The 15620-nt window shown below is 52.5% G+C and overlaps 4 protein-coding genes across 4 annotated transcripts; 2 read left to right on the top strand and 2 right to left on the bottom strand.

Moving 5' to 3' along the window:
• Positions 1 to 1768: 1768 nt before the first annotated feature.
• Positions 1769 to 2624, bottom strand: BDV17DRAFT_178883 (uncharacterized protein). The gene has a single exon (XM_073754908.1). The coding sequence runs from the start codon at positions 2470 to 2472 to the stop codon at positions 1945 to 1947; it is 528 nt and encodes a 175-aa protein (XP_073612613.1). The 5' UTR covers positions 2473 to 2624; the 3' UTR covers positions 1769 to 1944.
• Positions 2625 to 6037: 3413 nt separating this feature from the next.
• BDV17DRAFT_283770 (uncharacterized protein) lies at positions 6038 to 9787 on the top strand (the record flags this gene model as incomplete). The annotated part of the gene is made up of 5 exons (XM_073760413.1): positions 6038 to 6112; positions 6988 to 7261; positions 7389 to 8447; positions 8793 to 9521; positions 9600 to 9787. 5 exons carry the CDS (start codon positions 6038 to 6040, stop codon positions 9785 to 9787), a joined length of 2325 nt encoding a protein of 774 aa, XP_073612612.1.
• Positions 9788 to 11639: 1852 nt separating this feature from the next.
• On the top strand, positions 11640 to 13681 carry bgt3 (putative cell wall glucanase; the record flags this gene model as incomplete). Its single annotated transcript, XM_073760412.1, has 2 exons — positions 11640 to 13462; positions 13531 to 13681. 2 exons carry the CDS (start codon positions 11640 to 11642, stop codon positions 13679 to 13681), a joined length of 1974 nt encoding a protein of 657 aa, XP_073612611.1.
• Positions 13682 to 14209: 528 nt separating this feature from the next.
• Positions 14210 to 15466, bottom strand: BDV17DRAFT_178794 (SRR1 family protein). Its single transcript, XM_073754906.1, has 2 exons — positions 14768 to 15466; positions 14210 to 14692 (listed from the first exon to the last, which is right to left on the bottom strand). The coding sequence occupies exons 1-2, from the start codon at positions 15360 to 15362 to the stop codon at positions 14301 to 14303; spliced, it is 987 nt and encodes a 328-aa protein (XP_073612610.1). The 5' UTR covers positions 15363 to 15466; the 3' UTR covers positions 14210 to 14300.
• Between the last annotated feature and the right edge of the window lie 154 nt (positions 15467 to 15620).

Here is a 15620-nt window from a genome sequence, read left to right as displayed (position 1 = left end):
CGCAAGACTCGAATGCCTTCCGACTCCAGTAGGCAATCCGACGTTGACCGTGGAAGCTGAACAGTGGAACACACGATAGCCAGTTGGCCATCTCCAGAAGCGGCTCTTTGGCCCGTGTGCGGCCCCATAAGTAACCACTAAATCATATTCTGGGTCTGGGTCTGTCTGACGACAGTCTTTGGTTCGATCTTGTCCGCTGCGGAGAATTGTGCCCCTCTTCTATTTTGATCGGTCCAAACCCCTGTCCTTGGCAGGCTTAAGGTTCAGCAACAACAGATGCAGCGTCAAGGATCCATCTCGAAGCCGACGGAGAAGCACCACGAGCTTGCAGCTATTGACCCAAATTGAACGTCAACCAGGCCGAGGCTTTTGTGCAGTGATTTTTGACCAGGGGGTGGTATCGGCAGATATGCTGCGACTATGAGGGATGCTTACCCAGAAGCCCGCTATTGATTTTACTCGAGACATGGTTGGCGACGCAATCTTGACAAGCCATTTGGTTGACCAATCGTTTCAGACCACCATACCGACGTGAGGTTGAGAGATTTTTTTATACCGAGTATCGAACTTGGATGTCGCTGCTGATTTCAGACAACAATGGTAACAAAAAATGTGAAGCTCTCCTCAGACACTGAGAGATAGTTTACGCTCTGAGAAGAAACCTCAACTCCACGGTTTCATTTTTACATACGGAGTGCATCGTACTGCCCAGACTCCGTAGTCCGTACGATGACGGGAAAGGAGAGAAGAGCACGGCCAAGCTTCGTTGACTGAAGTTGTCCTCTCGAGCTTCGGCCAGGGAGAAGTCTACTCGGTCTCAGCATATGCCAAGGGGCCAAGGAGATCAAGATTTTTAGTCGTAACTTGTCCAAAGCTGGATTCGCTGAACGTTGGACTCACGGTCACAAAGAGTTGATAGAAAGCTGATTTGAGGATGTCAACTCCATCAGGCGGGACTTTCTCTGTCGTCCATTAGCGCAAGAGAATAATTATGTTTACTTGCATCAAAATACTGACAGACCCACACTTGATATTGCCAGCGATCGCACCCGACGGAAACCTTAGTAGTCAGGCGATTCGAGAGGGTTATCCTAGGCATGCCGTGGATGGATGTGCTCCGTACGGAGGACGCAAGTCATCGGCTCGCTCCGCCACATTGTGCTCGTGACATTATCGAGGCGAATTTGTTTTTGTCAGACGTCAAGGCTTGAGGGATGAGTTCAGATGTCAAGCAAGTATTGATTGATGCAACTATGACGCCTCTCCGTCTCAAGACTGTAAGCACCGGGGGTGGATCCCTCCTGCGGGGCATCACATCGAGAGTACTTAACGGAGCAAACTGACTGGCTGTCCTCTGGCGATATGCCGAAAGTAGTATAGGGGATATAACGCCAACGGGATCATGAGGGCTCGGCGGAATCTCTTCGCATTAATAAGGGCTGTTATGATGATCGAAAGTATGTAATAATCAGGAGTATTAATCATGACAGACAACAATGACCATTTTCCTGGGTTTGCGAGTTTACGCCTTGTGCCTTCAGAGTCCACAGGTTCGCATCGTCGAGGAGGGGATTCCGTTGCAGTTGGCCGCATCACTCCAAGAAACGCCTGGAATTGTGCGCAAGCTCAACAAACGATCTGGATGGGCCCATGTCGACCCAAACGTGTTTGGAGCGATCTGCCTCCAAGGATTACATAGACGGTTTCGACCAGGGTCGACTGTGTCTCAGCATTCAGGCGAAGACTTCGAGAAACGTGTCTCGGTAGCGCAGCTGATATGTATGAAGTCCCCAGCCGCCGATCACCTCTGAATCACGTTAGTGGCAGGCTAGCCAAGTGAAAAGGTACAAAGTCAAAGAGCAAAAAGCAACTGTTCGGTCTCCACGCCTGTCCGTGTCGATTTTTACCCCATTTAGATGGAGGCGTTGACCGGTGTTCAACGGCTCAGCGGGGTGTTGAGCCGTACCAACAATGCCAGTGCCGTTTCTCCGTGCCGCCGCCGGTTTTTCCGGAGCGAGAGGATGTGACTATTACACTCTGTGCCCAGAGCACACTCCGTAACCTCCCCGCGGCTCTTGAGAAAGGATGTGCGCAACGACATGCAACGCTTGTTACATGCAGCGAATCGACGAGCGATGTCATCTTGGAATTCTCCTGTTCTGCAAGAATAGGCCCGGTGACTCGTGAGACTGTCTCTGGAGGTCTTCTCCGCAGCTGTAGGGGATATATCGAATCAGGGCACTCGTCATCGAAGCTATCAGCCGCGAGGGAAAACGCATTCCTAGGTAGCATGGTTGGGCTGACAAGAGCTGAAGGCTTGTCGTTTGACTGAGGCTTCCGGCCCAGGGTAGGTCTGGAAAGATCGCGCCTTTTTGATTGAGCTTTTGCGACTGACTCCAGGAATGAAGTACTGCACCTTCCCCAGGAAGTATCTACTCCGCGGTTTTGATAGTACGTATTAGAAGCACTCATAGTAGACGCGAAGACACCTACTCCGTAGATACCGCGGCTCCCCCATGACGGAGCCTTGAGCTGCGTCCGGTCTTCGAGAGACCTAAACCGGAGTACACTCTTCGTTCGAAGGACCTAGAACTGATGAGCTTTGGGCTCATTGGTCCAGACTTCGAGCTCGGTCTCAAGATTGATAACTGAGGAGGGGCCTTGGCGGGCACTGAGAATATCACCTTTAGAAACGTGTTTCACGGATGTAGACTCTCAACGGCCGCGCAGCATATTGTTGAAAAACTTGCAATAAGACTTCCTCGTCGAGGGTTGACATGGGGATGGCCCAACAGGTGTGGAACGAGTTGACGACTAACTCCCTGCATCAGATCATGGTGGCTGTTCCAACCCTCCAATCCCACTGGACCAGGCTGACGCTAGACACAGCTCTGGAAACTGAGGAGCCCCGATTACGACAGCCCGCTAGTTCACTTTAGGAAAGACCCATTCAACGCCATCGAGCCCTTGGCGGCTTGAACGTCGTCACCGAGCAGAAGTTCGGCTCGTCAGTAATTTCTCTCAGGTCCTATCAAAGAGACCCTCGATTGGGTATGACTTTATGTTTTGATCGATGTTCCGAACGTCTGCTGATGGAGCGAGGTTACCTTGACCCCTCTTCTCGATGAGACTCGATGTCATTGTCATCCAACCAAAGCGCCGCTGACCAGTACCACTGCAAGCAGATAGTTCAAGGTCGCACAAATTTGCCTGTCATTCAAGGTCTCTGAAGGAAGTCTGCGACCCGTCCCCGTTACACGCGGAAGAAATCGAGGTTCTCGTAACGTTGATAGGCTCTTTAGCCAGGATTCGCCCAGGGTATGCTTGCTTTCGATCCGGTTTCACATGGAACGCACGAGGACATTCTCATTCTGCGAAGGGAGATGGTCAATGTCACTGCGTGGCTGGAGGAATCTTATCGTTGACCCACTTTATTTTGTCGCGGTTTAGTCTGACTCCAGAAGACTCAAAGTCAAAGAGCGAGGCTTGAAAGCCCTCATGCCAAGACATGCTAAAAGATGGGGCCTTGACATTTTTGGCGCTGATTGAGTGGAAAAAAAATATGCGGGGCCGACGACGAAGCAGGAAACGCCCGTCCGTTAGCTCACGCGTGCCACCGATTCGACGATACCTCGATTATATTGTCAGTGAGTCCGGTCTCGGTAGAGCCGATACAAAGGACTTGAACGTTGATTAACAGAATGGTCATGCTCAGTCGCGACTCGCTGGACGAAGGGAAGGACTTTTCCGCGAAGCAGCGGGAGCGAGAAGGAAAGGAAGATGGCGGTCTGCAATGGCAGCAGCGTTACACAGTCCTGTTCATGATGGACAGAGAGCACTCTCTTCGTCCCTTTCTTCTCTTCCTTTTCCTTGTGGCTCTTTGATTATCCCCAATGATTCAAGCAACCTGTTGTTCTTCCCTCCAAGGCTGCGGGATCGTCCTGTTGCCGGGGACCGTTAGAGCGTTTCGAGTTAATTCAAGATGCGGCCAAGGAGGGAAAGCCATGAAGGCACTGGGGAGGGTGGCATCGCCATCTTATTCGCACCAATTGCTGATTCGAGGGACCTGGGCGTCGATGGGGCTGGGGAAGTGGTGATCGTGATTCGGCGGGCGGCTCGGGAGCGGTGGATTTGGGGTCTGGGCCGGTGGGAACAAGGCTGACGGCAGCAAGTCAGATCGGCTGATTCACGTACGGCGCTGTGACAAGATCGAGTTGAGTGTGGTAACGGTCGTTATTTCGCTGATTGACTTTGGACTAACTGCGAGAAGGCAGAGGGAAGAAGAGTCGAGAAACAGGAAAAAAGCAAAAAATAAAGAAGATGACAAAATGACGCGGGCCGTACGTTCTTTACAATACGCCGATCTGTACAGACCACCTGAAGTATCTACCATAGAATCCAGGATGAACACTTGGTCAGTCCGGAGAGAGGATGGTATTCCTCGAAGGAGATCAATTCCGCATTGGTCAGCATATTATTCTTCACCCTCAACCTCGGTGGCCGGGGTCAGGCTGGAGAGCAGGAAACGCTAGTGGACGGTACCTGACTGCCAGTGCCAGGTTGGACTCGGGAGCTGCGAGATCAATCCTTGCCCAGCCTTGACTCGCCTATGCAAGGTATCCTCCGGCTTATCCACATTGTCCTGTCTCTGGATTCTGGATCCCTCGCCAGAACCACACAGGCTACAGCAGATGAGGTGGATCTGATTCCTTTGAAGCCTCAAGGGGCAGATGTCAAGCGTCAAGCTGTCAAAAGAATGGAATGCGTCAACTAGTCTTGTGTCGTCCCTGAGGCACACTTTCTGAGCACTGAGCAGTTACCTAGCTGCATCTGTTCCGCGCATACTACAGTGTATTATTATTCTTGTAAATCTAAATCGATTATTTTAGTGTGTTATTCTGGCCGATGATATCAGCAACTGCTCTTCTACTAGACTCAGATATCTCAGTCTCGACTCGCAACGAACCCACCGGCGAAGGTTAAGCTAGTTCTCCAAAAGTACCCCCGACTTTGCTCTTTGCTGCTGCTCTTAATTCCAGACTCTCGGCTCTTGACACTCCATGATTTAAGATGGCTCGCGGCTCCATTTCTTTGTCTTGACCCGCGGCTGGCTTCTTCTTTTCTTTTTCTTCCTTTAATCTCTCCTCAGACAATCAGCGCCCTGGCCTCCTCCACCAGACAACAGTCCATTCTCGCCCTCTTTTCCAGACGGATTACGCGCCTGCATGCGCTTACCTGACGGATGAGAGCTGTTAGTCTCAGGTTAGTCTGACCTTGACAATCTTCAGTCGTTCTCGATGCAAGCTGCACATCATCTTCTACTGGAACTACAACAACTCCAACTAGCCAGCTGAGCTGCTGTTACATTTGCGCCTTCTCCTGCGTCCTGCATCTATCCTTGTTCATATTACACCACCTTCCCGCTAGTAACAAGCTCATCTTGATATCCCCACCACTCACTGGGCCTTGCACGCTCGTCTGCCCTCAACACTGCCTTGCCCGTTTCCTTTTTCTTTTCTGTCACTTTTTTATTTTATTTTATTTTTCTTTTGTTTCCTGCTGTCTCTTTCCCTCGCGCTCTTTATTTTCTCTCCGTGAACAGTGCCTTTACCGTTTGTGGCAAGGCTCGCAATGCCACTGCCAGCACGATGGGTCTCCCTCTCCGGCGCAGCTAAATAACGACCCTGGACCCTCCACACACTGGCAGCGCACCGTTTAACAACCGACAAGGCCCATCCATCTTTCCCTTTTCCCCTCCCCCAGTCACTCCAGTCGCTCCGGCCCAGTCCAGTCCAGGGCCTCCGCACAACTGGCCACTGCTGTTGGCTCTCTGCTTCCCTAAGCTTCGTCTGCTTTTACCTTAACCTTGTCTTCTTTCGCTGTTATTCTTTCAACCTCCCTGCCATTCATCCCTGCGCAATCGTTCTCCCATTGTTGCTAAGGCCTGTCTGTCCATCTCACAGTGTTTATGGAATGAGCCTCTTGAGTCGACGAGAATCTCGAGTCCTTCTCGATACGTGGCTGCTGAAGGTCAATTATGACTGGCATTGTCCGGAATGACCTTGCCCATTCCCCTACGACAAAGTACAAGGACGAGCCTCTTGACAACCCTGTAAGTCTGTTTATTTTTTCTTTTGCTGTCTTGCTTTATCTCGTCATTTGCTCCCCCTCGTTCTTCGGCCTCATCCAAGGACATCCTAGCTGGTTTCACGTGGATGGTTCCGGGAACGACCTGGAAGGCTGGCACCCAGCAAAGCTCTTCCTGGACTGCGTACGGGACTCCAACGACGATCTTCCGATGGGGCTTGACAAGGTACGGCGATCTGCAGTAGTCAGATTCCAATATCTTAAGCTTTGGTACACGCGACTCGACCCTGGCCATGTTGGTGCGTCAGGCTCCATCCACATTGAGGCTCCAAGTACCCGTTCTCCACTCCATGAGACCTTGACAGACCCTTTCTCCTGGTCCGATAGTCGCCGTTTTGCGGAAGACATCATTGTGCGAGTCTTCGGCCGACGTGGGCAGTGGCCCGCGAGCTCTGCAATCCAAGGTGTCGCGAGACAGGTTGTGTGCAACCTAAGAAACAACAAAAGGACATCTGGAGACACCGTTGTTACAGTGGAAGGTTGGCTCGCTCCGTCACACTTGGTGCGACTGACAGCTCCTACAAGAAGTTCGGCTCATGGGCCGTTGCTCGTTACGAGGTTTCTTGTACTGAGAGAGACCAGAACGGAAGCGGCTTCTTTCCCATATACAACAGCCTGGAGTTAGCCATCTAATGGTCCAGATCCACAACGCCCAAAGAGTTTTTCGGAATGCCCATGGGCCCTTTCATATTGGCATGCTATTTATGACATAGTCCGGAGGTTGGCAGTCACTGTCATGTGGCTGCCGTGGCTGCCGGGGGCTATGCAGATTTCCCGACATGCAGTCTCGAGCGTTAGATCTACATATAGGGCATTACTGACCAGTGGTATTGATTCCAGTTGCGTCATCACTCTATTTCTGGGCATCAAGGCCCTCATAGTTCACATCTTCAACATCCCGGCTCAACAAGTCTTGCTCAAAAACCGAAGCAACCTGAGTCGCCGCATCAAGCTAGCACAAATATCTCTCCTGGATCATATGGTCCTCAGACGTTAGGAAACGGGGTCCTGCATCACCAACATTCATACGGCCCACAAGCTCAAGAGCAAACCTATTATACGCCGCATCCGTCTTACACCACGGCGAGTGCACCAGGCCAATACCCATCTAGCGGTAAGTGACTTTGTCTTACAACCCCCCCCAACGCGTGAGAGGATATTGGCCATTCGACGGTCGATCCCAATAGCTCCTATTCCTTTCAGAAGTTAGTCAATCTAGACCTTGTCTCATTTTGCTCTAGGTCCTCAAGAAATCATGGCTACCACGCAAATGCATCGACCTTATCCCCCCATCTACCATACTCCCCAATCAAGCTCACCTGCTTCAGTGACTTCTCAGACGCATGAACAGCACAATAGGAGTCTCTATACGCAATCCCCCCAGATGACGTCAACTTTATATGGCTATCAGCAGGCTTTATCAGCCCTGAATCCTGTGCAGCCTTCTCCCTATGGAGCACATCCCTCGCCTCAACAACTCCCTCTCACTACTCAGTCCCTGATGATGCCTCATCAAACAAGCACATCCCAATTACCACACCAGTCCTCCCAGCCGCCGACAGCCGCATTGACTAGCCCTACTGCTACTACAGTACAACAAGGAACGCCTCCCCAGAGAGCCCTCCTGAACCCACCACACTCTACATCTAGCGCACCTCTTCCAAGCAATGCAAGTCATCCAAGTCCAAACCTTGGGGCAGCCTCTAGCGCAGCACCAGGTCCGATCCCAGCAACAACCCCTCTAGTCGTACGACAAGATAGTAATGGCGTCCAGTGGATTGCCTTTGAGTACTCTCGTGATCGTGTGAAAATGGAGTATACTATACGGTGCGATGTCGAGTCCGTCAACGTGGATACCTTGAGCCAAGAATTCAAGACTGAGAACTGCGTCTACCCTCGGGCATGCTGCAACAAGGACCAGTACAGAGGAAACCGTCTGGTTTACGAAACAGAGTGCAATGCCGTGGGCTGGGCACTGGCAGACCTCAACCCTGCACTGCGAGGGAAGCGCGGATTGATTCAACGAGCAGTTGATAGTTGGAGAAATAGCAACCAGGACCCTCGACTACGAAGCCGGCGTGTGAGGCGCATGGCTAAAATCAACCGACGAACCGGCATTCCACAACCGCCGCCTCCACATATGGCTCCTACAGCCACCGTTGCTTCTGGGGTTTCGAGCTCCAGTCTAACTCCAGTTGGCCCACGGCCACCCCTCGGACCATTGGCAGCTATGGGTCCGCCGCAGCTACATCACCATCACGCTCAGCCGGACGGACACCCGGGGCCAGAGGAAGTTAGCGGTATGTTCCGTCACATATAAATTGCTTTTCATGTTGACGCCACCTCAAGCCCTGATGTATGAGCTTATGTTTCTATTCTGCCTTGCTTTATTCCCCTTCCCGCATGTAAGAATCCGTGTGACACCTAGGCCTGTTATTATGTTGCCATTTTGTTGATGGGTATCTTTGTACTTGTACCTCGTTTTGGTTTCTTTTTTTGGCTGGCGTTTCTTCGGTCTTAACTCTATACCCCCAACGCCTCCAACATGTCGTTTGCTATGTTATCGCTTGCGTACCATCACCCTTCCCTGACGCGCCACATGCGAACATGTGTAGGCTAATTTTCGATGTTGCCTTGCTCTGTAGGTCCCGCCGAATTCACGAGTGGTGCCCACCGCCCGCTCCCACCGGCGCCTTCCCCTAGCGGGCAGTCGCCAACGGATATCCGTACCGCACAGGTCTTCCACGGCTACCCTACCTTCCCGCTCCCTGCCAATTCATCCTCCGGTCATCGTGGCCCATCCATTCCACCTTTAATCCGCGACAGCGGAATCGGGTCTTTCGGACGCCAACCAGCCGTTGCGACGTCTACACCTGGCCGAGTTGAGGAGGTAGACGAGGACGACGAACACGACCCCAGCAAGGACGAGCTCTTCGGAACACTGCCCGAAGGTAAACGCCGCAAGTTCATTCTGGTTGATGACACACAGCGAGGGTGCCGAGTTCGTGTCAAGGTCATGCTCGACCAGGTGGACATGGACGAGATCCCGGACTCATATCGCATGTCCAACTCCGTGTACCCGCGCGCTTATTTTCCCGTGCAGATGAAGAGCCCTCGAGGCCAATCGGTTCCTGGAAACAGGTATATAAAAGATGGCGCAGAGGCCAATGATGTCGATGATGATTATGAGGAAACTACTGTGGGAAGGATTATGGTTCCGGCTCCGCAGGTCGACGATGACAGTGAGATTTCTGTCCCCAGGATCTCTAGGCGTCGGCATAGGAAGGAGGTATTGTTGAATGACTTGGGTTACCGGATGAGCTGGAGCCAGAGTAGAGTATTCGCGGGTCGAATGCTGTTCCTTCAGCGGTCTCGTGAGTAGTACCCTCACCTCAGACCTCAGGCAATAGCTTCCTGAAGGATACCGGTCCTGACCTGACGTGCGTAACTAGTGGACGCCTACCGAAACAAAATGCGCAGCACCATGCTTGCCGCCGGTCAAGAGCCAGGGTCAATCCCATCCCACTTTGAAACCCGCGCGGGAAAACGACGATTCCTTGATCGGAGGAAGAGGACTGCATCTTCTCGCGAAGGCGGACTTTCAGCCTCCCAGCACGAAGCCGAAGAAGTCGAACCCTAAAGGATAAACAGTGCTTGAACCACTTTCACCAGCTCTTATTCCGCTTGGTTGTTGTGAAATTCGGCTTTTTCTTTATATACTTCTGGTTTTCTTTTCTTTTTTTTCTTCTGATACCCGACGACTCTATCACGCCCCCGGCTGGTTGTACTATAATGTAATAGACACAGCACTGAATCGCCTACAGCCGAAAGCGTGGTGGCTTGTTGGGGCTTTACTTAGCCCGATTTCTTGACATTTTGGGTTCAGATTTGGATTCTTTCTTGATGACTATCCGCGTTGATCAGTTGACGATTGGTATGCACGAATAATGATTATGCGACACGGCTCGGAAATGCAATGGAATTGGAAACGAGAAAGTATAGCGGATTGATTGAACAGAAATGGAGGACTTCAGCGAGCTTTAGTGATGACTTACGGTTTGTCTTGTTCTTGTTCGATGTATTCTGTTCTTCGACTTCGCTGTGAAGTATTGTCGTCTCTTCGTCTCTTGAATTTTTTGGCTCTTCTTCTTTTACACTTGCCTCTACAGCGCGCTCAATGTTCGACTATATAATGCTCTGAATATCATTTTCTACTTCAGATGTCTTTATCAACCGCCTGCTCATGGGCATCATGATAGGCATGAACCGAATTTTACTAGAATAATTATCATGTGCTGCCGAAATATCCCGCTTTGAAACACCGTAAGCCACTTGCAGAGGCTTTCCCGTATAGATAGCACGGAGCACCGTGCTAAGCTTCTAGAAGCGATAGGCCGCCAACCCGCAGGCGGGGCCCAGAACAATGTCTCAAGTCAGAGCATCCGAAACCGTCACATGCTGTCTCTCAAGCACAAGAACTTTGGACGCGCGTCTCACCCATGTTATACTTTAAATTGATGCATGTCTCACCGTCCAGATGGCAGAAACACCACGTTTGCAGCGGGCGGATGTCTTTGCCGTCCGAACCAGGAATAGCGCGCCTATTTATAGCGGTCAACCCCGTGGCAGCTGTTACCGTACCGAACAGTATAATACAGATCTGCCCGTCTTTAGGCCCTTGAGAACAGGGTCTTACAGGGTCTTACCCTTACAGGCTTACAGGGTCTGTCTGTATTGCTGGTTGTCGGGGACACAGCCCCACTGCGATGGCGATCGCGGTCGTTGCTATCAACATCTGCTTGCAGCACGATGAACACTGAACTCGATCTGACAAGGCCAGAAGCTGGGACTCTGGAAGGATTCACCATTGCCGGTTCCTCCGGTCGCTTCGGCTTTCCAGTTTTCCACGTTTACTTTCTTTCATCTCACTTCTTTTCTCTTCTTTTCCTTTTTCTCTCGCCCGCTCGATCTGAATCGCAAGTCGCCGCCCCCCTCACCTGATCGGCCGTTGGTGCTTTAATCTTTATACCGCAATCCCCGTCTGGGCTGGCTCTGCTTCCTTCGTGTATTCAATCCCATTATTCGATAATAACTGATATCTGCGTCGTATCCCGATAATCGCCACGCTGTTTATCTATCCCTGGCTCACCCTGTCCTGTTCCTGACTCTGCAAACCTTTTCATCGCTTTTGCTTCACGGAACCCTGGTTCAAACGCCCCCGGTGGGTTTCTGGGAATTTGGCGTTTCAGATGGTTCCAGTGTCTTGCTAATCTTTGACCAGGTAAATCTTCCAACGTCTCGGCTCGATTCTTACGTCCTTCATCTGTCGAATTACGTCTTCCGTTTCGTGACTATCTGAGTCTCCGATCGAGAAACATCGACCAAGTCGGTTCTTCGACGATAGGAAGGTTAACCAACGCAATTGGACGCACCCGGTCGTCCTGCAAATGACCGGTGCCAATTATACCCGCGACGGAGCAGACGGGCACCTCATGGGCGACAGCGAACAGTACGGCGATATCCCGCCGATCCCCTCTCAACACCGAATGCACGGGTACGGCCGCACCCAGAACGGCGGCGAGCGAGGCCTCTCATCAGTACCGGAGAACGGCCAGCAGAACTGGGGTCCTGGCGGCGGCGGCGGGCTAGCACACACAGAATCCATGCGGACGCGATCAACAGCAACACCTGGGATGGACAATTTAGGCCCTGCGGCCGTAGGCGGCGGTATTAGTGGTATCGCCCTTGGCGTTGCCAACACCCATGACCGTCAGAGTGGCGTTGACGCTTTCAGGGAAACAGACGCTCCAATGGGTTATATCCCCGCTGAACGAGGCTACCACACTATAGGCGCCGATAACCCGTATGTACCTGCGCCGCCGAGCGAGCGAGGACCGGGCCCCGAGGCGTCCCACGAAACAGTCGGCTCGAGTGCGGCGCTGGGGGGTGCGGCTGCGCCGTTGGGAAGCATGACGCCGCCGAATGGCTCTCGGCATAGCTTCCTTGATGGTTCATCTCCCTATCAATCCGCGAACTGGCCGTATCAGCGACATTCGGTATATAGCGCCCATGACTATCCGATCAACCCAGATGAGATTCTCGACGATGGAGATGACGGATTTGCTGCTGCTCCACCGTCGAAGAGGAATGCTGCGGCGGCCGGGGCCGTGGCCGGTGCAGGCGGCGGGCTTCTAGGAGGGTTCTTCGGCGCAAAGAAGGCAGCTGATGTTTCATACGGACCTGTTCCCGCCGCTGCGGGAAGTGGGAGCTTGCCCTCTGTGGAAAAGGCAACTCACTTCACTAAACCCAGACCCTCTGGCGGCAGTCGAAAGCGCGGATGGATTATCGGTGGTATCCTTGCTTTCATCGTCGTCGGGGCCATAGTTGGCGGTGCGATTGGTGGCACGTTGGGCAACCGCAAGTCAGAGGCCAAATCCGACTCATCAGTATCAGCAGACGACGACGAAGAAAAGAACGGCGACCTCGACAAGAACTCCGAAGAGATCAAGTCCCTCATGGCCATGGAAGGCCTACACAAGGTGTTCCCCGGAATGGACTACACCCCCTGGGGCGTCCAGCACCCAGAGTGCGACAAGTGGCCGCCATCCCAAAACAACGTAACCCGCGACATCGCCGTCCTCTCACAACTAACCAACACCGTCCGACTATACGGCACAGACTGCAACCAAACCGAAATGGTCCTGCACGCTATTGACCGCCTCGAACTAACAGACATGAAACTCTGGCTAGGCGTTTGGATCGACACAAACACATCCACCAACGACCGCCAGCTCTCCCAACTCTACGACATCCTCGACAACAGAGACGACCACTCCATCTTCAAGGGCGCCATCATCGGCAATGAAGCCCTCTACCGCGCCGGCGACACAATCGAAGAAGCACGCCGCAACATCATCCGCTACATGCGCCAAGTCCGCGACCACTTCGACAACCACAACATCAACATCAAAGTTGCGACCTCCGACCTCGGCGACAACTGGGACGAAACATTAACCGACGCAACGGACGTCGTCATGTCAAACGTCCACCCATTTTTCGGTGGCGTCGAAGTCGACAAGGCTGCGGCTTGGACGTGGAGTTTCTGGAATAACCACAATGCACCCCTCACACAGGGCACGAATAAGGGCAATATCATCGCTGAGGTTGGTTGGCCCTCGGGCGGCGGAAACGACTGCGGCGATGGCGCCAATTGCCCAGATGATACGTCTGGTGCTGTGGCCGGCGTCAAGGAGATGAATCGCTTCATGGCGGATTGGGTATGTCAGGCTATGGAGAACGGGACGGACTATTTTTGGTATGTTTTCTCACTCCCAATCCCAACCAAGTCAAGTAGGTACTAACAAGGTTGCTTCATGTGTGTAGGTTCGAAGCCTTCGACGAACCGTGGAAAGTCCAATTCAACGAGGGCGACATGCAATGGGAAGATAAATGGGGTCTTATGGACCCAGGCCGGAACCTGAAGCCTGGGATTGAGATCCCGGATTGTGGGGGGAAGGAGTGGACGGCGTCGTGATCCTTCATCCCATCCCTCCAGCTGTTTTCAACTGTTTTATCTTGGTATGGGTATGGATATTGTTTGATGGGCATTATGCCTTCTCCCGTCACGACTGTTCAGATTTCAGAATGGGTGGGTATCTATCGGCGTTCTATGATCTATCTCTCTGTCTATATATGTTTTATGTATTTAACGTACACGTACACATGCGCATGCACACATACAATTTTGAATGATCTCATCTGATTCCTTTGCTCCGTCTCATCGAGACTTTCTGGCGTTTTGTAATTTCCTTAACCCATTCTGAATCTCATCCTGAGTTCGCTCGGGTTGTCTGGGCGAAAGCCGGGACCTGATTTGTGCATGGGTAGCGTAGCGTAGCCTATTGATCATCCAGTGATTGATTTGCTCTGATACCGCCAACTTCGGCTCGAGCTTGCCTGAATGCCACCACATCGCACCACATTTGCCGCTCTGCTTTCGGCTTCTGACCGCGCTGTGGCCCCGGCTAGCAGGGGAGCTTAGGATTAGCCAGGCAGACGAAGCACCACCTGCTAGCTAGCCTTGTAGTAAGCCTTCGTGCCAATACCTATTAGCTCGGCGCTATCCATCCAGCCTGCAAACCACGCAACTCAACTCAACCATCTTCCACCTCACCTTCCTCTACAGAGGGATAATAAACACTCATCCCCCAAAACGCCGTCTCGAGCTCCTCGAATACATCCAGTTTTACAGACCCCCGTCTGCTCAACCACCGCTTCACAACGTCCGACTCGATATCTTCCAACGGGCCACCGATAACAACCGCGGGGTTCCGCGCAAGGAGGAGTTCTAAATGTCGTCTTTCTGCGCCGGGGGCGAAGAGGATTGTGTTTGGGCTGATTTTGGTGAATGCGGATGGGTGCGTGAGGACGGTTATGGTTTGGGATGAGAGGAGGGTGGTATCGTGTGTGTTGAAGACGGGATCTTGGGCGTAGGTCGGAGGTTTTGGGTTGGGGTTGGAGGTGGACGATGGCGGAGTGTTTTTCTCTGAAGAGGGTGGCATGTTAGTTTGGGATTTTGACCCTAGTTGTATAGGACGGTTATGAGAGACGAAGAACGAACCAATCCACTCCATCAGGCTCACCAGCGCGGCGAGCTGGTACATTGAGACTGCGCGACGATCGACCCATCCCCCGCGCAAGAAACCGCTGGGACTTCCGAGGCCGATGCATACAATTGATAGACCCGAATCATCTTTGTCTTCGCCTCCGGTTCCGTTGTCATTCCCACTGCCATTATCTTTGTCCTCCTCCTCGCGCTCATGCTGTATTTCAAGCTCCGACAATTGCTGCTCCAGCGAGCGCTCTGAACCCGATGAAAATAAAGGCAACCCGCGCCTCAACCCATCAACCACACATCTCCAAGTCGCTGACCCCTCCCATCGCTCACGATATAGAACTAAATGGCGCCGGAGGGTAGACAGTGTTGTCTTCGGTGGTGCCTCCGCGGGGACAAGCGGTTCGAGGGGCTCGGGTTCCTCATGCACATCGGCATTCTCCTGCCCCGGTTTCGGAATTGGCTTTGGAGTCGCGCTCTGTTTGCGACCTATGCGGCGCGCATTGCCGGTTGTTGTGACGTGCGTCCAGCCCGAGTCGTCGGTGACTGTTAGGCGCTTGTTCTGGTGCGAGGGGGTTTTTTTGCGGCGGGTGTGGGGCATTGTCGTTTGAGCGCTTAGGGAGGGGGTAGGGGAGGGGGTAGGGGAGGGGGTGCTGCGGCGAGATTGAGGGGCGGTGAGTAGAGGAGAGGAGAGGAGAGACGTTGGACTAGGGGTTGTTTGGTGATAGTGGATGCATGGTTGTATGATGAACTGGAGACTTGGAAGGAGGATGGTTGTGCTTGACGGTGATAAAGCTTGACACTGTGGGGTCAGCGGCTAGCGATCTGTCCATCGTCCATGTTTCCAAGGCTAGAAATA

This window comes from Aspergillus undulatus (genome assembly GCF_047715775.1).
Source record: "Aspergillus undulatus strain CBS 261.88 unplaced genomic scaffold BDV17scaffold_50, whole genome shotgun sequence".
Lineage (NCBI taxonomy): Eukaryota > Fungi > Ascomycota > Eurotiomycetes > Eurotiales > Aspergillaceae > Aspergillus > Aspergillus undulatus.
This window is presented reverse-complemented; position numbering and strand designations above follow the sequence as displayed.